The 22,111-nt window shown below is 46.2% G+C and overlaps 1 protein-coding gene across 2 annotated transcripts in view; it reads left to right on the forward strand.

Moving 5' to 3' along the window:
- The window catches only part of ILDR2 (immunoglobulin like domain containing receptor 2), a 43,590-nt gene extending 25,804 nt beyond the window's left edge, over nucleotides 1–17,786 (forward strand). For both annotated transcript variants that reach the window (XM_075516024.1, XM_075516014.1), the window contains 5 exons: nucleotides 422–598; nucleotides 5,764–5,880; nucleotides 7,670–7,880; nucleotides 8,806–9,496; nucleotides 10,336–17,786. In XM_075516024.1, coding sequence (XP_075372139.1) covers nucleotides 422–598; nucleotides 5,764–5,880; nucleotides 7,670–7,880; nucleotides 8,806–9,496; nucleotides 10,336–10,371 — 1,232 coding nt within the window. In that variant the 3' untranslated portion in view covers nucleotides 10,372–17,786. The remainder of the gene's footprint in view (nucleotides 1–421; nucleotides 599–5,763; nucleotides 5,881–7,669; nucleotides 7,881–8,805; nucleotides 9,497–10,335) is intronic.
- The last annotated feature ends 4,325 nt before the right edge of the window (nucleotides 17,787–22,111 follow it).

Here is a 22,111-nt window from a genome sequence, read left to right on the forward strand (position 1 = left end):
TCCCGGCAATGCAAAGCAGCTGCCCCCTACAGCAGTGCAAAATCCTTGCAACCCAGCAATGTTCCTGGTCAGGCTCAGGCAGATCCATCAAGTTTCATGAGCCTCATCCGTGTTGTTTGAGTCATCAGTTGTTTTTAAAGCTGAACTGCCACTAAATCATGGCAGTGGTAATGCCGGCTGTATGTCTTTCAATTGCTGGGCATCTTGCAGTGCTCATCTGACCTGCCATGTGCATTTTTTAAACTCCCCTCAGTGCCCTTTGAGGCTTAGAGAAATTCAGATTGGTCCTTGTCATTTCATTTGTCCAGTTGTCTCCTGCTGGGTTGTCACCAATGTTGGTGATGTGCAGGTTTCGGCCATGTGCCGTGTAGGTCTGTGGGAGGCTGGTGTGATGCTGACTGCTGTTCTTTTTCTTTTTCAGTGTATGTAGCAGGCAAAGCAGCAAAAGCTGGGTACCCTCCTGCAGTCTCTTCCATGCCAGGTCCATACTACATCCCCAGTGTTCCTGTAGCTGGTGTCCCGCCTCCTGCTGTGCTGATGGATAAGTCGCACCCCCCTCCCTTAGCCCCAAGTGATTCCACCGGAGGAAGCCAAAATGGTAATTTGCAATGCCAGGCACAACATTCAGTCCGCTTACTGAGAGCAGGGCTGGGAAAGGGAGGAAAGGTTGTCACTGGTAGAGTGGTATGAACAGAAGAAACACAGAGAAACTGCATTTTAATCCTGGCTCTAACAATGGCATTTGCATCCCTTAGGGCCACGTGGTCCAACTTTTCTAGTGCCGTCAGCACAGAGTCAGTTTGTGGGTACCTAATTAGGTCGTCAGGGAATGGGAGGCCAAGTTCATGCCCAGGACCCCTCTCATTACTGCTGCAAATGTTTACTTGTGGAGGACAAAAGGATGAAGGTGATTGCAGGGGACCAGAGGCAGTGGCCATTTTCCCCTTAGTGCTGATGCCTTGCAAGCTGCTCTCTCTTGGTAAACTGTTCTTCCTACCCTCTGTAGGGCACTGCTTGCCCTCTGGCAGCAGTTTTTGCTGCAGTGTGTTTTACTGTCCCCATGGCATTTTGGGCACAGGGACATGCTCCCTCAGCGTGTCTGCCCAAGAGCATTTGGGGCTGGACCCCCTCCCCTACCTTACAGAAGTCAGTAGGTCACTTCTTTTGTTCAGCCTTTGCATTTGTGAAACGTGAGTGATAAAAGGCTTCTAACTAGAAAGGAGTTGTGGATCAATGTCAGACATAGAGTATGAGTATGATGACTCTATCTTGGTGAGGGTCACTTCTCCTGCTGCAAAGGAAGCTGCCTTCAAGGAAAAAGAGGGTAGCTATTTAGCCACATGCTAGCATTTCAGGATCAGAGTGGCTGTCTAAATTCAAACGTGCTGCAGCAGAAGTGACTCTCACCAATGCAGAGTCACTGCATCGACACCGATCCAGCCACATGTCTGATTTCAAAGCATCACACTAATTAGCAATTGTTAAATTTGCTCATGACAATGTGTTGATAAGACACTTCCAAAAAGACAAGATCAAGTAGCATAATTAAATAATTAAGCATTTGAAACAACCCTACACAGCCTTCTGCTGCCCCGGTCAGTATATTAACCTTTCTGGAATTAGAAAAGGTATTTTCCTTCAACAATCATACTTTATGTTTCCCACTGAAATCAAAACAGAGCTCTGAAATGGAGCATTTTGAAATGGGAAATAAATCAATCACTGATCCAAAGCAGAACGTATCCAATTCAAAAACCTTTGTCAGAAAATGATGAACGACAGCCTGGTGCTTAATTTTTTTCTCCTGTGAAATGTGTCACTGCATGTAGAGTGTGGTGTTGGCCATGGGAACTCCAGGGATTTTTTAGGAGTCAGATCACAGCCCCAGTCTCGTCTCTGCTGTACGTTACTAGCAGAGCACAAATGCAGAATGAAAAACTGTGGATGTGTTTGGTGAGCAAATGGACTGGCTCTTAGCATCCCATATTCATTACACAGAAAGATGCATTTATTATATAATTCAAATCAGCTGGCTGGACTTAATCCCTCAACTCAGGACTTGACAGGAAATACTGTGTATTGCAAATAAAATCGTTATTACAGAATTTTAACTGTTGTGACGAGACAACAGAGGTCCTCAAGCTTTTTTTATTTTCAATTAATATTTTTTGCAATAACATGGACAAACCCTTAGTCTGGATCATGCACTTGTTGTTCAAGGTGTTTCTTGAACTGTGGAGCTAAGGAAGGGTGATACCCTGCACCCTGTTCCTTTTCTCTTAAGGTACTCCACAATGCCAGAATATCCCCTAATTACAGGCTGTAGAAGAGAAAACATTATGTGGCTCTTCCAAGCTACTTATTTGTTGGTTGGCCAGACAGCAAGCTAAACAAGACAGGTAATGGTTGAGTTTATTATGAAGACCTTTTCTCAGAAGGAGCACTAGTTACGGTCTCTGTGTCCTCCACGCAGCCAGTGTAGGTCTGATCTGAAACTTGGTATCTTTGAGACTTCAACCTTTCTGTCAAGTTTATTTACAAAAAATGGGATCAGCAGTGCTGGGGGACAGAGACTGGAGGATTCTGTAATCCTGGCTACCAGGCTAAAAAGGACAGCCTTTGCCCTAGATAGTTTCTGTGCTTATAAATGACGCCTGTGAGGTGATCTGGTGAGCAAACTCAGGCATGAGGATATTTACAATATTTGTCTAGGGTTACATGAAAGCCATGTGACAAAGCTCCGGTGAAGCCTAGGAACTCCATCCTAAACTTAGGGCTGAACAGGGGAAAAAAAAAAAACCTTTCGGCTCTCTTATTTAGAAGGGTGATGGCAACACAGAAGTTACGATGTATGCTCTGTCTATTTCAAATGCAGTGGTTACCTGGAAACTCTTGCATAGATTCCTTAAACCATGCACACAGGGAAGCTTTTGATCCGAGAGCTGGACTCCAGACCTTTAACATGGGAAGTGTATAAGGATGAGACATCATTTACTTCCTAACCACGCTTGTCTGAAAAAAATAGCGCTGTCCTTTCTGGGGAGGGAAGCAGCTTGCAGTTTTGGCTGACTTGGTTCCACCCACAGAATAATAAAAAAAGTGTCTAGTTAAACACAAATTAAACATTAGAAATTTATGAATTGTTCAGGAGAAGAAAATATGGTCTAACAGGGAAGAATGTTCCATTCCCTTTGACTTCAGTGGATGGTTCTGGACAAGTGGTTAATGTCTCTGCATCTTTATTCCCTTATAATTAAGATGGGCCTAAAAATATTCAGACCTTATTAAAGGGTTATGGCAATTTACAGATGAAGAAGGGTGTGAGGAGGAAGCAATAATATCTTTGGTTCTCACATGAAGGAATAATAAAGAGATTTAATAAGTTGAACATTCAATATCATTGCGAGAACTATTTAATAAATAAACGTAGAGACAAAATATGCTTCATCTATAATGGGAAATAATTTTTATGAGCTGTTCACGGTCATCTTTGCAGATTTAAATCCAAAGTTAATTTCTAGATGGTTACAGAATTAGCCAAGAAATTAATTTGCCTTTTGATACACAGCTGCAATAGCAAGTCGAGCATGAAGCTAGCATGAAGCCTAGCTAATTCTCCATCAGTTCCAGGAGCTATAGATGTTGCCCAAATAGATACTTGGCACAGCCTCAGCGTGAGTAGTGGCTCTGGGGAGACAGAGTCTGGAAGCTACCTGTTCAAGTTCCCCAAAGGTTATTAGTAGGTCAGAGTCATTTCCAGCTGATGGTTGTTTGCTGACCTGTGTAAAAATGAGGTGGCAGCTTAGCTGAGCTCCTAGTAGACACATTAGAAGAAAGAATAGCGAGAGGCCTCTTTCCTGGCAAGGTACCAGACAGGGGTCAGCCACGATGGTGAGGTGAAGTGGAAAACTTGCCTTGCTGTTGCTTGTGCAGTGCAGCAGGAGTCATTGCTTCTGAGGCCAGTCAGTCCAGCCCCTCTTCATAGCAGCAGCCTCACTTCAAGAGACGTGATGGTCTTCCACTTTGGAAGGCAGAGGCAGGGTTCCTTGTGTTCTGTAAACCACTGTGTGCATTTGCAGTCATTGTGCACACATCTGTGAGGATAATAAAACACAGCGAAACTCCAGACTGTTGTCAGCTAAGCTATCTGGAGACACGTTGAAAGCAGGACCCTGATAGACCCATACTATATTTTAACATCTAATACCCTTCCCAAATACAGATACACAAGGTAATATTTAAAGGTGTAGTTACTTACCTTACATGTGCACAGTCAAAACCCACAGTAAAGCACTTTCCTCCTGAAGCAATTTGCAGAATTATTACAGGAATCATTCTACCCATTTCTATGGCACAGCCATTTCTGAAGCAGAGCATGGTTATTTAATAGTGCACAGACACATGCACAGCAGTTTAGGACAGAAGGTGCCTAAGAATACCTCTGCCAAGTCCTTGTTCAGCCCACACAGTGCATACTATGCAACGTACTACCAAACCCATATGTTAGTAGCTTGATGTATTGGGGTGTGGGATAAAACAGAAAGAACAGGTTGGCTTAAAACCACCGTCCAAGTATTTAAATCGTGCCACAAGAGGAGCACTCATGCAACACTGCAGTATTCACACAAGGGAACATATTAACCCCATGCAAGGCAGGCAGGTTCCATTTTGTAGCGCTAAATGAGTTGTCCTCACAACAGTTCTCTAATGAGGCTGAATTTGAGGGTTGTAGTCCTCTTTTGTACTTAGACCTGTGTTTGTGTCAATCTTGAAATAGCCCCAGCCTGAGACCTTTCTTAAATGATCTGCTATAAAAGCCTTATTTTCTTCAAAGTCCTGATAGGTGGAGTTCTCTGCTTGCTGACTGCAGAGCTGCCTTGAGGTAGTCAGGCTGTTCATAGGGTTAGCAGCTAAAGTGTGCATGGAGCCAGCCTGCCAGAGTTAGAGTTGCTGTGGCTCCAGGTGCGTAGGGGCTTCTTTTCTACACACGGGAATGTGGAAAAGCCAAAAAAGCTGTCCAGACTTCCCCTGCAAATGGAGTAATCCCAGGAGTCAAGCACTTAATGTATGTGTAAGACATACCTTTTCTGTAAAATAAAGTAAAGAATGGTAGAGCAGGCAGTTTCACAGTTACCCAGTGACCTGATTGGCCCCATCATTGGATTCGGTGTAAATCTCAAAGCAGTGTGATGTGCTTTGTGGGACTTTCTGTGTTTCCTTCTGTATTCTCTGGATCTTCTCCTACCACATGCTCTTCAACCTGTGTGAGCAGAATTCATAGGGATGGGAGGGTGGAGTGGTCCTGCAGAGTGACAGCTCCCAAATGCTCAGCCACCTGCTTCCTCTGTAGGCTGGGAGCTTACGGCCCCTGCGGCATAGAGGAAGCCTGATCTGGGACTGCTTCTCCCATACCATGACGAATCCTTTCTGTAGTGCTGAGGAAGGGGAAATGAGTGCTACTTTTCTCTCTGCCATCCTCTGTGGGAGGTGGAATCACTCTGTGGCAATGACACCACTTGATGTATTTGGGCATTTCCAAACCATTTTTGCTGTTACTGCAAACTTTATAAATGATGCAGCTGCTCACAACTTCACATCCCACGTTATAGACAAATTTCTTCTGAAGCAAGGACTGACTCACTCTGTTTTGGAAGACGCAGCCTACCTGCCTGCAGACGTGAGCTCAACTATAGAAGCAATATCGTCGGAAAGTCTCCTTGGACTTAAATGTGTTTTCCTCTAATGTTTTTCTTTTCTCCATAGCTGTGCGCAAAGGGTACAGGATCCAGACTGACAAGGAAAGGGACTCCATGAAGGTGCTCTACTATGTCGAGAAAGAACTGGCTCAGTTTGACCCAGCTAGGAGAATGCGAGAACGATGTGAGGAACAAGCATGGTTTGATTTTTTTTTTCCACTGACCAGAAAAAGACTGCAGATTCATAGTTAAAAGTTCACTGGCTTTGCCTTAGAGCCAGCCTCTAGGATGTGATGTCCAGGATATGGTACTTGGGGCAGATAGTGTAGATTTTAGGCATCTACAGGTATGTTCTGATTTTAAAGATCTGCTGCTTACTTTATCATCCTTAATGAGAGCAAACGAGGTGAGGGATACTCAAATGCTCATGAAAATTGTCCACTCGGATAATTAAACTTTTGGATCATCAACATCTGAAAAGCCAAGTCCCTACTCATGCCTTCTACAGCCTGTGGCATGATAATAGCTGGGATATTGTCTTCACAATTTCTGTATGTCTTACAGTGTGGTGCCTGTAGATTCCCAACATGGCAAAATAGGAGAGGGATGATTTTATTGAAAGCGTGTTTTGTGGGCTGCAACGACCACAGTGTGGTTTGAAGGATGCAGAAAGGTAGTTTGGAGTGGGTGTTGCCCTGCAGAAGGAGCAGGGACTACTAGAAAGATTCAAGAAACCAGAGAATCATCAGATTTTGTGACACTGGTCAACATAAGATCAGTGGTGGTACATGCATCAGTGCTGATGGCTTGGCAGTCAGACAACTGCAGGTGAAGGGGAGGAGGGTGGTGAATAGGGACATGATGCAAACTCAGAACAGAGCTTCTGTGTGGAACTCCTCACCATCTTCTGATAGCCTCTTGCAAGCTTTATTTCCCTAAATAAAGGCTGAGGCTGCACTTACTGGGTGTCAGAATACAAACCCAGGTGAGGATCTTTCCACATTAGGAGGCAGAGGTGCAGTGCCGGGACAGGGTGTGTGTATGAGGAGGGCTTGCAGTGCTGCTCTTTGTCCTCTAGCTGTTCTGTGCGGAGGACAGCAGCAGGCTGGGGGCTCAGTTCCTCCGGGCAGTGTCCCGGAGGAACTGAGCTAACCCACGTTAGGCACTGGTAGAGGCTCATTTAAAACAGACATGTGAGATCCTGCAAATCAATGAAGGTAAGGGCTTTAGGGAATGACACTACATCAAAGCTCTGTACAGATTAGGCATAACTAACAAATTATATATACTTCTAAAACAGTCATTGCTGAGCACACTGTCTTCTCCACCCACAAGATTTACTATAAAAAGACCTCTCCAGATTGGTATGTCAGGCCTCCAGATGTCAATATGCTTGACGGGGTAGAGACTGACAGTGATTCAGTGTCTTACTTTTTTCTTAATCTTTTTTTGAGGGGGTTGTTTTTGTTTTAGCTGGGCAAGTCAGGCCAAATCCAGAGCCAGCCTGTCTCACACCAGGAAAGGGGGAGGTGGCACAACTGCTGTGGTGATGTTCCACCAAGCTCAGTGCCCACCTTGCGAGGGCGGAGAGCTCACATGTGTTACTGAAGCAGGGCTGAGGGGGGATTTCTGCATGAAGGCTGAACTCAGTTATCTGGAACACAGGCATCTGATGCCATTTGGGATACCCTTAGAATATCCCACCTGGCTGCCAGCTACCAGTTCAGAAGACCTGTAGGTCTAACAGCAGCTCTATGTCCAAACTGAGCCCCAGGAGTCTTGATCCGGATCAGTCAAGGGTTTGGAGAAGGGCCTTGGATTCCATTTTGATTTTTTTATAATGGAGGGCAGCTCAGCTTCGTTCTGAAAAAGCTGCAACTGGGCTCACCACAGCCCTCCTGTCCTCTCCTCGCCTCTCACATATGTTATCAGGTGATGCCTGTCTCATTTCTGTTCTGTAACCTCCCCTGCAGATAACAACACCATCTCTGAACTCAGCTCTTTGCATGAAGAGGACTTGAACTTCCGGCAGCCCTACCGCCAGGTGCGAAGGAAGCCTCTGCCTCCTGCGGGGGACCTGGATGGCGATGCTGAATACTGGGCGGGAGTGATCGGCGGGGGCAGCACGTCAAGATCACAGGCTGTGTCCGATTACAGAGATGAGCGGGACAGTTTCCGGCACAGGTGAGGAGTGCCGTGTTGGGAGGCAGCTATATCTGGCAAAGTAGTAAAGAAAGGAGAAGGGACAGATGGACTGGTAGCTCTTCTCCATTTCCTGCTGCTCTGGTTCTGCTTAACAGGACAGAGGGATTAGAGAGAAACAGGAAATCTGGAGATGTCATTAAATGAGGTCAGAATGAATCTGATTCCCACAAGCCTGCTGAAGTGTACCCAGCTGGGCAAAGCTAGGTACCAGCCCCATTCCAGGTGGGATGTAAAAGTGAGATCAATAGGAAACCAAGCCACCCTTCCCCCAGTGCTCTCTTGAGATTTGTACCTGATCCCTCCAGCACTTCCCAGTGCTGGTGCACTTCATTAGGAGTCACGCCCCAGTGCTTTGGTGCAGCAAGACCTGTACTCCAAGCCTAAAGGACTGGCACTCTGGCACTAGAAGAGAGATATCACATCCTTCCCTCACACACCAACAGCCCAGCCTCCCAACAGCGTGGTGGGGATTTCCTTCCCTCAGTACTGGGCTATCGTGCCAGCTCACTCTCTTTAAACCTGCTTCAAAATTGCCCTGCTGCGAGCTTCTGTAGCCAGGTTCTTGGGTTTTCCCAGCAGGACATACACCTACAAGCTTTGGGGCCAAGGAGAAGCAAGTCCAGCCCTGCATACTGGAGGACAAAGGAGGTGCACTCTGGGGTTAATCTTGGGTAACATTAGACATGTAGAGTCCGAGCTATCTGCACTAAGCTGCCTTTACAGTCAGCAGAGAGAAGCAGGGATTTCGAGGATGTGATACATCTCTTCCTACAGAAGATGATGAAAACAGGTCAGATGATTCATGCTCCAGGAGTGCCTGTTTCCCTCCATTGTCTGTGAAGGCAGCCGAGGGGATGAGCGCAGCTGAATTCTGCCCTCTAACACTACCTCTTCCCTCCTCCAGCCAGCAGAGATCCAAGTCCGAGATGTTGTCACGTAAGAGTTTCTCTGTGGGAGTGCCGGCCGTCTCTATGGACGAGCTGGCAGCCTTTGCAGAGTCCTACAGCCAGCGGACCCGGCGGGCAGACAGCCAGGAAACTCGGCGTTTTGAGCGGTCAGAGTCGCACGGCGGCCGCAGTGGAGGGCTGCCCCACCAGGATAGCTCCATGGAGGAGTACTACACCAAGCGTAGCAGAGGGAACCGAGAGCCGCTGACGGACTCGGATCGGGGCTGGTCATACAGCCCACCCCGGAGACGGGCCCATGAGGAGAAGCATCTGCCCAGGCTGGTGAGCCGGACGCCCGGAGGGAGCCAGAAATACGATCACTCCTACCTCAGCAGCGTCTTGGAGAGGAAATCCCGGAGCTACGATGAGAGTGGTGACCACAGTGAAACCCCCTCAAAGCTGAGCTCACAGCCCAGCCAGAGAGGAGGGGGAACATATTACGCCTGGTCACCACCCTCTACCTACAAAGCCGAGAAGTCGCAGCAGCAGCCACAGCAGCCACCACCACCACCTCAGCAGGAGGAAGGGGAGGACACCCTGCCCCCGTACAGTGAGAGGGAGCTGAGCCGAGGCCCTTCATACAGGGCCAGGGAGCAGGCCTACCTCAATGCCTCTGACAAGAAGAGGAAAAAGGACCCCAAGAAAACAGTGAGGCCATGTCTGGTGTTCCTGGTCCAAATAGGCTGAGTGGGGAGCCAGCAGGCAGGGCTTAGGGGCAGGGTGGCTCTCCAGGAGGGTAGAGCCTGGTGTCTGAGTATGGGGAACCCCAGATAAGGGGAGTCACTGCGGGAGGAGGGCAGTCACTGGGTGTAGGAGGCTAGAAGGGGAAGTAGCTCCCACCCAGGACTCCATGATGGAGGGGAGGGACAGATGTGATGTGGCTGAGACTGGGGAGGTAAGGGATGTTTCTGGCATCTGTGGCGTGGTGATCCAAGGAAGTGGGAGTTTATCTAGGGTTTAGGAGGGAAGGGAACTTAGCCAGGGTTTACAGAAATTACAGGGCATTGCTTTGGCCTTGATCCTTGTTAAGGAAGGGTTGAGAGGCTCTGTTCTTCTGGACTGGGACAGGACTAGTAGCAAGGCATGGTGTAAGAGACCTCAGGTCTTTCTGAAAGGGGTGAGATGACAGACTCCTGTGGGTGCATGCCCATGGGCATGTGTAGGGGCCATGCATGCCAAAGGCATGCCTCACACAGGATACCAGCAAGCGCAAAACATCCTGCCACAGTCCGGGCTAGCGAGGACTGATGAGTTCATGGTTGTCAGGGAAGGGGAGCTGGCTGAAGTCTGCTCCATGAGGAAGACCTTGTTGCTAGAGCAGCTTGGCTGTTAGCCCTGAGCTTAAGTGGCATGTGTGAGAGAGGAAAGGAGTGTGAGCGGACAAAGCCATTGCTGTTCGGTTGTGTCTCTGTCAAAGCTACATCAGTCTCTTTGTCTGTTCCATCGGTGCTTTCTTGTTGACATTTCTCTTCTCTCTTTCCTCTCAGAACGATTTCCCAACAAGGATGTCTCTCGTGGTTTGAAGTTGTTGAGGACATGTCATGTTGGTGGGCTGGATACCATGAGGTGACCGTGGTGGAAAAGATACAGAGCAACAACCAAGACAGGCCTCTGTGAACCTTCACAGCCACCAGCCATGGACTCTTTGTTTCAATTGTTTGTTTCATCGGGGGAGCAGAGGCTTTCATAAGAGAGAGACTCCCATGAACAGCACTCGATCTCAGAGGCTTTGGAAGTCTGCCAGGAAAATGAGGCCAGGGCTCTCTTTGGCACCCTGCTTTCCAGTGCCCTCCATTCTGCGCTGGAAGGCAGCCACGTCCCTACTGTCCCTGCAGCCCTGAACTACAAGCAAGGCTGCCTCTGTGCCTCTTGCCCTGTCTCATGTGCAGAGAGAGGCCTGTGTGCATACCTCTTTGCGCTCTCTGTCTCCTTAGTTCTTTGTTTGGATCAAAATTGTCTCCATACTTATACTTAGAGCCTTTTCTGTATCATCCCCATGCTGGGAAGAGGCCTTGTTCTTACTGCTGCAGACTGCCTCCAGCTGATCAGTCCCTAAATCGTGAAAGAAATCTACATCCTTTCAGACACTATGGAAAAGGACTGATGAGGTGTTACTTTGGCAAGGGCTGAACAGAGAGAGAGAGACACAATTATGGGCTGGTTTGTTCAATATATTTAGTTCTGCTCATTGTGTGATGAGAGTTGCAGGTGAGATTGATGTATTGTTTTGAAAGTGGATCAAAGTAGCTTTTATTGTGATGAGAGCATGATGTGTTTTTTTCCCCCACCCCCAACTGTGATTTGTTTTGATACAGTTGCATTTTCTTGCAGCTGAGCTGTGATCCTGTAGAGCTTCAAGCTAGAATATCTACTCCACTGTATCATAAGCAGTGCTCTAGCCCTGCTGGCGCTCTGCTTCCAGCACCACCAGACATCTCTGCATAGTGAGTGGCCTTTTTGTTTTAAAGAAGCAAAAAGGGAAAGTCTTAGTGAGAGGGCAGCTGGAGAACTTCATTCTGTGCTACTGGTATTACTCCTTTCTGGTCATTGTTCCCAGACATTGAAGAGAGCAGTAACAGCAATGGAAAAAGAATTAACACTGTGGATGAACACAAGCTTTGAAAGTCACCTTTTTCACTTAGAACCATTTCATGCACTTCAGTTGTGACATGGTTTTAGTGGCTGTTGTCTCAGGAACAGCTGAATTTAGAAGTGAATGCTTCTCACCATCTGGAAGCCTGACATTCTGGTTTTCATAGGGTATAATGCAGTCATTTCTTTAGTTTTTAGCTGTTAAAATCATAATGTGAAGGAAGATGATGGGAACATTTTAAGGTCCAGCATCTTGATCCCTGTTAGACCTAGAAATTGGCACCCTGTTGTGCTATGGACATTGTCAACCTCTGAAATGCCATCTCTGATGTTGCTCTGAAAATCTGGGGAGCTGCCTGGCCTCAGGTGCTCACTCTGGCAATACTGTTTTGAACATGAGATTTATTAACGTCACTGCAGTTCTCTACAAAAATGACAGATTCATTTCTGTGTCACTCCTTTGCCATATCAGTTCACCAGGAATGGTCAGGAGAGAGGAAGAATAAACTCCACAGATCTGATGACAGTGCAATTTTCATGCTAGAAGGTGAATTGATAAAAGGATGGCTTTCTTCTCCTCCCACGCTCCTCTAGCGATGAATGTAGTTTTGGAAATCCCAGTCCTGGGTCTTTCTGGCCAGAGAAGAATTAGCCTGCAGGGGCATACAGTCATGGAACCCCAGAATGGTTTGGGCAGGAAGGGACCTTTAAAGATCATCTAGTTGCAACCCCCTGCCATGGATAGGGACATCTTCCACTAGATCAGGTTGCTCAAAGTCCCAGCCAGCCTGGCCTTGAGCACTTCAGTGATGGGACATCCACAACTTTTCTGGGCAACATCTTCCAATGTCTCATCACTCTCATCATAAAAAATTTCTTCCTTATGTCTAATCTAAATCCACCCTCTTTTAGTTTAAAACCGTTGCCTCTAGTAAAAAGTCTCTCTCCACCTTTCTTATAAGCCCCCTGTAAGTACTGAAAGGCTGCAATAAGGTCTCCCCAGAGCCTTCTCTTCTCCAGGCTGAACAACCCCAGCTCTCTCACTCAGCCTTTCCTCATAGGACAGCTATTCCAGCCCTCTGATCATTTTCGTGGCCCATTGCAGGGGCCTCCAAGTAGTCGGGCATGATTTGCCCTTTGTGAAGCCATGCTGGCTGTCTCTAGTCACCACCTGGCCATCCATATGCCTTGACATAGCTTCCAGGAGGATCTGTTCCATGGTCTTCCTGGGCACAGAGGTGAGGCTGACTGGTCAGTAGTTCCTAGGGTCTTCCTTTTTACCCTTTTTAAAAATGGGTGTGATGTTTCCCTTTTTCCAGTCACTGGGGACCTGACTGCCTGACCACCATGACTTTTCAAATAGGGAGAGCAGCTTAGCAACTACATTTGCCAGTTATGTGCTAACTACATCTACTTGTGTGATGGCTGGAGAGATTAAATTTTAAGTATTTTAATCTTTTCTCATCTTTAGTGTATGTTCCTAGGAAAATCACAGCACAGTTCACAAATCACAACCAGAGGTAGGCAGGTGGTTGCCATCTGAGGTCTCCATGGCCTTGAGAAGTCTACAGAGCTACACTACATGTTATTTTAAATTAAACATTTTGTCCCTGATGTATGATGATAGTAGCAGCAAGAAATGTTAATGTTTTGTTAGTCTGAAAACCTTGGGAACCCCTATGCCATGAATTTCCAGGGAGTTTAGCCTGCTATCTTTTCCATCAGACATCCAGCAGACCCAGGAAACATTTTACACAGAAATTTGAAAGTGCATCTGCAACAATGACTATGTCAGAAAGGGGCCAAAACAGTGATGTAACAGTCTCTGAATACCTACATCTTTTAAATCATACTGAAAGCCGCAGTGTCACAATCTCCTCCTCATTTCAGTTATGTCTGTCCCTCATCTCAGTCACTGTAGTTTATTTGATGAAGCCCTCAGGAATGAGTTGTGTGTCTTAAAAATACAAGCCTTCGCCTCGTTTATTTGAATCAGTTTTGTTTGCTCAATGCTGGTATTTTAGGGCATTTGTACACTATGTGTAGGAAGTTGCCATTTTATTTATCTAGCTTATAAATAAGTAGTTGCAAGCTAATTCTCTTAAGAAAACTATTTCAATTGTAGAAACAACTGTTCATAAGAACTGTCCCAACATTTCTTTTGAATCCAAGTACGTGGAAAAGTATTGACAATTTTATGAGTAGTGATTCTACGAGTTTTACCAGATGATAAAAATTTCAGCCTAAAAAAAAAAAAAAAAAAGAGAGCAGGTCTTAATTCCCTGAAGTTAGATCTGGGCAGCGCTCATCAGTTGGCTCCACCTTTGCTCTAAAATTTTAGATTTCATATCTCCCTATACAAATCTGAAGGAATTTTCAGTTACTGATAGCATCTGTCCTCAGGCCATGTTTATTTTTCCCATTAGAAATGTGTCTGCAGCAGCACCAAATGGACCAAATCAAAAAGTGAGGGGTGACATAGAGTAGGGCTTCCATCTATAGCTACACAACCCTAATGACCTGGGACTCTTGCAGCAGAGAGGAGCAGGGCACCAGAGGCTGATGGAGAGGCTGAGAGGAACCTCTTGTTTCAGAAAAGAAGGAATGGTTTGTGTCTGCGCCATCTCTCAGAACACCTGCAGAATGCTGGCACTGGAAAATAATGAGCCTGATTATTACAGGGTCTCAAATTATAAATTTTCCAGTGATCAATTTTTATTGCTGGCATAAAATTAAAATCCTTTTCATACAGGATATGAATGTCTGGGTCATGTCAAGGACAAGGATGGTTTTGTGGCCTTAAAATGAAGCATCACAACAGTGACCTGCTAAGAAGACAACTGAGATAACGAGTGAATCCTGGAGAAAAAAAAAAAAAGCCCTTACAGCAACAGCAGGATCAAGCATCAGCGGTAAATTTGGTTGTGCTGTCAAAAATGTGATCTGGGCTACCAAAAGAAGTTCTGACATAATGGAATAAGAAAATAAATACCAATAGTAATGACTTCTCAACAATCCCATTATTCCTTTAAAGTACACTGTAAAAGTTCCAGGGGGTGCCTTCAGTGTGAATATCCTCAGACCACTCCATTTCCACTAGAATGGAAAATTTAACAAAACTAGCACTTTGAATACTTACAAATTTTGAGAAACTCCAACATATATCACCTGAGACAGGCAGCCAGAATTATTCAGGTCTTTGTGCTGGCATATAATATAGGGGACTGGAACTGTAAGCATCCTAGCCTTTGTTGCTGTTATTAGGTCAGAGATGGCCATCAGCAGCGTGCCCCAGGCCCACCTCACCTTCCCTGCAGCCAGTGTTGGCAGCCTTATGTGCTGAGTTTCCCTGAGAGGTCCCAGCTCCTGCTGTGATGTCTGGGTCCCTCCGTAGCTCAGTGAATTGTGGTTTTCATTCTGGCTTTTGACTCTGGGTACCTGCTGCCTGTGGATCAGAAGTTACACTGCTTTCCTGGCCTTTTCCAACAAGCCCCCTTAAGGTGGGCAATACCAATTCACCTGTAACAGAAATAAGACAAATGGTTTTGCCATCACCGAAGACACTTACATGCCAATCCTCTCCAGAGAGTTACCTAAAACTGGCCAGAGAAATTTGTGGGAGGGAGTAGCAAAGAAAGTACCAGGCATTGTAAGATGGAACTGGCCTTTTGCAGGGAGGAGAGAAGGGGCATTCCCTGAGCTTTTTTTTCAGGGAGTTTCAGGAGAGTTAACCACAGATGGATGCCACCATGGGGGTGTGACCAGCTTCCTCCAAAAACAGTGATCTGACATTGCGCAGAAGAGCTTTGCTTGGTCAAGTTGCCAGCCCGCTCCTACAGTTCCAGGTTGTCTTGAGCAAGGTAACTGCTAACTCTCCAAATACTCAGAGGACTATGTCTCTTCTGACCCAAGGTCCTGCCCAAAGCTTCTCTGAAGAGATGCAGGACAGCCCCTGGGCTGTACAAATATAGATCCCTGAGAAGGAGCAATCACAAAACATTTTAGAAGTCAAACCTAACCACGGACTGTGACAGGTACATAAACACAACACAGTTGTTTATCATGCCTGGGCTATTCTGAAAATAAATCTAATGTGATGGAGATTGTTTTGCTGAGAAACCGCTTGGAGCTATCTTCCATTTTCTCCAGGGAGCTTTCACACAGGGTTGTGGGTGAGGATCTGTTCTGTGTCTCTAAGTACAGGGTTCGGGACATGTGGAAACAGAAGCTAAAGGGGCTTTAGCTCATTTCTTGCCTGGGTCCAGGAGCAAAGAGACCTTTGGCATAAGCCAGATGTTGCACATCTGACCCTATGACTCTGGAAATCTCTGTGGTACACCATCTCCATCAGGCTATACTGGCCATACATGCTTTCCACAACAGCTGTGACATTGGAACCACCCTCATCGTCACTTGGGGCTCCTAAAGTCCCTTTTCCATTGCCTGGGAGATCAGAAAAGAGATCCATTATGTCATGTGACGGGACAGCTATCATTTTGATATGATCTTAAAAATGCTAGCTGGATTACCAGCATTAGAAACAGAAAAATCAAGAATAAAGTTAGTTAATACTAAAGGCATGAATCTGCCATGATTCCCATATGAATTCTCTTGTGACCTTTGTAATTGCTTTTTGACATTCACCCCTGCCTGCATGGGGGCCTTTGCCAGGAGAGACCTTCACCTCCTCTCCCTTTCTGTCTGTCATTTTTTTGTCATGCTGGTAATCCCTCTCTGACCCCTCTGCTTTCCTTGGCTATTTCCAGTTAACCTTCAGTGTTGCACCTAGGGGTTCCAGTCAATTTAGATGTAGAGTGAGTGGCATTTTGTAAAAAGACATTTTTACCCCCTATAAAAGCAAAAATTACAGAATACACAAAACAAAACCCTAAGCCCTCCAGATATTCTCTCAAGCCCAAGCAGGGATGTTACTGGAAACATTTTAAAAATTAAAGCTGAACATAATTTCAAAACGAGTAAGCATTGTTTTCAACCCCAGGGCAGCTGCAGTCACAGCTCTGAAGTGCAAACAACAGAAGCAAATGCATTCAGTTTTCATTGTCCTTAGCAAGAGCAGTGGCAGAGAGAAGCAGATTTCATGAGTCATAGAAAGCAAATGGGATTCCAAGATGCTATTAGTTACATTTGAATTTAAAAGTATGAATTCAAAGTGGACAGGCTCATTTTAAAAGCAAAATTCAGTTCAAGGAAGTGGCAAGGTTTTAATCTCTAATGCCTGGTGGTGGCTCTCTACCACACCTGCTCATTTTATATAGAAAAATAGATTTTTTTTCTGCAAAGCTTCTACTAGTGCTCTGAGAACAATGCGCCCTCTGTGCCCCAAGCATCAAAATGAACTCAGAGGTGAAAGGAGCCTCTTGTGCATCCCTGTCCCCAGCCAAACAGCCTGTAGAGCACCAATACTGTCCCCATCATGCATCCCAACAGACTCACCTTTAGTTCTGTTTGTACAAGCTACAGTCCGGAGACTCGGGTGAAAGCTAGGTGCCCACTGTTGCTGACTTTTCATAGACCCTGTTGAAAGCCCCAGCCCAGGGGTATAGTCCTCTTGCTGTTTATCAATGAACTGTTGGTTTGTTTTTGTTTTTTTTTCCTGCTGCTGTTGCTTGCCTGCAACACCCATTTTTTTCCCCATTATGCAGTGAGTGAGTGGCTTTCTTTGCTGTACTCGGCTGTTGTTATTTTACTTAAATTGCCCTTCTCTCCTGTAATGAACTTGGGGGAACGGACATAACAATACTCTGTATAATGAAACTGCAACACTTTTATAGCTTTTTGGGACACATCCTCATCCCCAGTTACCAAGCATTATACATTTGCCATGCTTGCAGTTTAAAAGTTGTTGCTTTTGAGTTGTCACCATGAAGAATAAAAGCAGGAAAAGCTACCACCAATCTGCCTTTTTATTATCCTGCAGGCAAACAATTTGCCCACTTTTTGCTAAGAAATGAGCAGTTTACACAAGCAGTTTTCAACTCTTTTTTGATTAATGGACAATAAACCAAACATTTTCCAGTGGAGCAGCAGACCCCTTCATAAGTTTCATACTTAGCTCACAGGATAATATATATGAGCACATTCTGCCCAGCCTCCTTTCATGCAAGAAATCCCTAGAAGTACCCCATGGAGCCACACTACCTCACAGAAAGGAGAAACTCTCCCCTGGTTTCACAGACCGAAAAACTTTTTCCCCGTGGATTTTATTGGGAAACTTTATCTTTTTCCTACAGACACGTTCTTTCCTTTTGGCAGTTTGACCCCTTTGTGCTTATGTCTGCAGTACTCTGGATTGATGTTTTTCCTCTCTCATAAACAAGTAACTTCATTCAGATCCTGTCTCTGTGTTATAAATAATGGATGTGGACTCCCACACTGTTTGCAGATGTAATCTGAACAGCATTTACATGTTTAGATCCATATCCGCTAGGCGTTATCAGCAGTCAGGTGCAGGAGAAGTGCATGCAGCTCCCAGCTCTGGTCTGTATTGCCCTGTGCAAGGCATGTCATCCCTTGGCTCTTCAGTTTCCTCCCTGTGGAAAGGGAAGCCATCCAGGGCCACCTGTTTCCTAGGGCAATGCTATTCAAGCCCCAGCAAGCTCAGCCCCACTCTGGACGCCTCTCCCAAATGCCGGGCTGCATCACAACTCCACTTGAATTTTCTGCCTCTGCGCTGAACTAACGCCCCAGCTTTATACCCCTGGCAAATATGGATCCAGACGCAAGCGTTACAACGCAGGCTCGATCCTCACATTCATACCCTACTAAGTCAACGGCCGTGGCCCCTGGGCCAAAAATACCCCGTAAGCAAGCTCCCTCCTCAGAGACCCGCTAGGCCCCTCAGCTTGGAGCACAGCACTGAGTAGAAGCTCCCCAAGTAACCCGAAACAATACCCCCCCACACACCCTTCTGTGCTGGGGAGAGGAGCCGGGGGAGTCGATTCGGTTCAAGCTTCGCCCAAAGGAGCCCACTGAGCCGGCCAGGCCGCGCCGCTCGGTTTTAATCGCCCCCTCACAGGCTGGGGGCGGTGCGGGCAGCACCTCCCCGCCGGCGCCGCCTGTGGAGAGGCGCCCCCTGGCGGCCCGCCCTGCCGCCGTGCGGAGGAGGGGACGGAACCTCGCTGCCGTCGCCAGCCGAAGCGGCAGGCTCTGTGAGGGGTGGGAGTCGGAGGTCTGGTGAAGGGCTGATCGAATGGAGCGTGTAGCGTTCAAGATCGCTCTAATCTTAACACTTGCTTCTGAAAATCGTCATTAATCCTTTTTTTTTTTTTTTTTCATTTGTGAAGGCACTCAGTGTTTCTTTGGGCCTCTATTCCTCCTCCTTCCCTCAAAGACACCTCCCCCCCCGCCCCCAGAGAAATTTCCAGACCTACAAGAAAAAGGAAAGGTGCCCATATCTTGAAGACAAATGAGAGTGAGGAAGACATGACAACAGGAACACTGAGCAGTCACCCAGCTCCATGGGAAGTCACTTCTGGCTGGGGAAACATTTATGCTAGTAAGGTAGAAGACAGAGCTGCCCCTGCAGCTCCCACAGTAACTTCTGGTTAGCCCTCATACAGGTAAGGCTCTTCTGTGTCCAGACCCAGTTGCTCCAGAGCTCTTGGCTGTTGATACAGGTTTGTGATTCAGGGCCATTTCTGAATTAGAGAAATGAGCCTGAAAAAAATTGTCCAAAGTGGTACAGAACCACTTATTCCAGGAGGCATTGTGCTTTCAGTCAGCCCTCACTGTGGGGTAGAAATCCTTTCTGGTTATATTTCAGGTTTGTTTCCATCAGCCCCTCTAGAGCAGGTGTTGGTGATTTTCATGTCCCAGTTATCACATCTTCTCTTTGAGCAACAGATTAGTCAGCACACTTGTCTCTGAATAGGTACTCCAGGGTAGTGAGAGTTTGAGCTCCAACTGGATGCATTTTATACTCAAGAGCCTGCTAAATGATTAATTTATTTAGTCTCTTAAAGTTCCCTGCTTCCTGGCAAAGCTAGAATGTCTGTTTCTACAGGCCTTGGTCCTGCTCACCTTAGCACTGCAAATTTTGGCAAGGACTTTATCCTCCAGTAAGGTGGAGATCAGGTAAAACTTTATCATAAAAAGCTAAAGGCTTTATCTCTGACAGATACACTGCCATGTCGTGCCTCAGGACTGCTGCATCTATCTGTCATCACTAAATCTATGTACAATCACAGAAAAGACACTTGTGGTCCATGCAAATGGACCTCCAACTGGTGGATGTAGGGGTAAATATGGTTAAAGCAAGTCAGCCAAAAGAGAACTGCCCAGGGGCCTCTGGCACTGTGGGATTGTGCCCTGTTGGGGAGGGCATAGCCCAGCTTGGCTTGCTGCTGCTGGCCATAGGCTCACCTTAGGGAGCAGCCCTGCTGCTGACAGCAGCCCCCCTGTCAGCATCCCCAACAAGAGGAACTGGAACCCATCTCTCATTTTCAGATCAGTAAGATTCTGCAAGAAGGGTGAGGTTACTAAAATGAAGACTACCTTAGCTATATAAGCTCTTCCTGGATTTCTCTTTCAAGTTTTTGGCAATCTTAGACTTTGATGGGTAAGCCTACACAGTCAAAGTTTGAGGAATACCCGCCTAAAACACAGGTCCTACAAATCTTTATGCGTGGACTTGGCTCTTATTACTAAGTGCGTGCGGAAAGGGTGTGTGGGCCTGGTACCTGGAACATTTTTCTTTAGAACTCAGAGCCCTGGCACCTTGAGCTGAAACTATCAATACAGCCAAGTGCTCAGGATTTCTGAGAAAGTAAAACTACTCAAATTAGCAAAAACACAGTCCGCACACACCCCAGTGCAGCCGGTTTACAGAGATTGCACCGTGCACCCCCAGCAGCCACAACTGACTGATGCAACTCGGAACCCCCATCTTTGCTGAACTGAACTGCCAAGACCCAGAGGAGAGCACTTGGTTCCATGCACAAATAGGCCTTCACCTGACGACCACAGTGACAGAACACGTGTGGGCAGCAGACTCAGAGCCTAAGGTATGCTTTAAGTAGCACTGGGGGAGTGAAATGTGGTTTGTTTGTCGTTTCTTTTTTAATGGAAATATATATTTATATATAGTAATTTTCATCTTCATTTCTGAGAAGGGAGATCTGAGGCTGCCTTCTGTTCAGGCCAGTATGAGTGGAAAATTTCACTCCTTGGTTTCAGTGAGATGCAACTTAGGCTGGTTCTTGTGAATAGTTGTAAAAGGAAAGTTACTGTAACAGAGCTCTGTAATCAAGAGGTCTCCATGGACGGCCTGTCATTCTGATGAGAGACGCTTCTTAATTAAGCAAAGATGCCTCGTTGTAGCTGAAACAATCCCCAAGTGTCCCAACTTCCCTCGTCATATCAATGAGTGGAGTTACAGAGCTCCCAACAACAAGGGGTTTTAGAAGACTTCAAATGAATTGTAAGTCTAAAAGTTCAACACTTGAGCATGTGCAGTGTGCAGAGAATAAATTTCATAAACGTGTTTGAAGAGCATTAACACAGTTTTGTACTACTGCAAATATCTTTGAAAGGAAGAGTGCAGGTAACATCCCAAGTATTGGTGGGGAGACCCGAGATCCATGCACTTCTGTGAAAAGCTCAACTTTACTTGCTGGCAAATCCATTAAGAACCAGCCCTTGCAGCTAAGCTTAACTGAGTTCCTGTTTGAGCACCTCAATTACACTGATTTTATGATTAAACTTGTTCCAATTAATGGGAAAAACAGAAAGAATCCATGGTCAAAATATTGGACAAACTGTTTAAGCTAATGAGGGAGGACACTGGTGTTTGTGAAGCAGCTGGTAGTGAGAGCCTGGAGGAGAAAAGGAAAACAGCTGCCTTCAGATAAGCACTAAATTCAAGCACAGGAGCAAAATGGAGGGGAACATGCTGGTGTGCTTCAACACATCAAGCAGCAACACAGAAATGCTCCATGAATATTTATCATCTTACTCAGCCGATTAGTACCCTTAGGTTATGTCTATACCACTGTGTAATATAGTCCCAGGGAGTGAACCTGGGTGCCCAGTCCCTGATCATCTGCTCTACATAACGTATTAGCGTACTATATTCTATACTATATTCTGGAGTAAAGTTGTTTGCAGTAGTCCACATTCAGTAACTAATTGCTCCTGAAGGACCACCAGTTGAACACGGCTGTCCACTAGGCCACCCTGGAGGAGCTACATGTCCAGGACATTAGGGCACAGGCCCACCTAAACCAACACATGGTCCAGGCCATGTCTAGCTAGATGGCAACCTGGCATTTTTGGCAGGAGCTCACCTGGGCTAATACCACTTGGCTTCTGTGCCCCTGGCACCTTTTACTGTGCAGATGTAACTGTTCTGTTCGTTGCATTGCTTTGCTCCTTCCACAAATGAACATGACAGGCTGATATTCCAACTCCAAGGCAAGAGATGTGTTTTCAGCCAGTTTATGGGGGAGAACTATCATTCAGAATAAATACATATTTTGGTAACAACAGTATGTGTGGCAAGGGCACCACAGAAATGAATTGTAGTTTCTGTTGTACTGTGGCAATGGAGGTATGTGTCTTCCTGATGGGGCTGGGGGAATGCAGAAACAATAAAGGCAATGTGTCAGGCTTTTCCAGGTCTAGTCCTCCCTAGAAACATTAAAAAAAAAAAAA

The sequence above is a fragment of the Mycteria americana genome, chromosome 1 (assembly GCF_035582795.1).
Source record: "Mycteria americana isolate JAX WOST 10 ecotype Jacksonville Zoo and Gardens chromosome 1, USCA_MyAme_1.0, whole genome shotgun sequence".
NCBI classification, from domain to species: Eukaryota; Metazoa; Chordata; class Aves; order Ciconiiformes; family Ciconiidae; genus Mycteria; species Mycteria americana.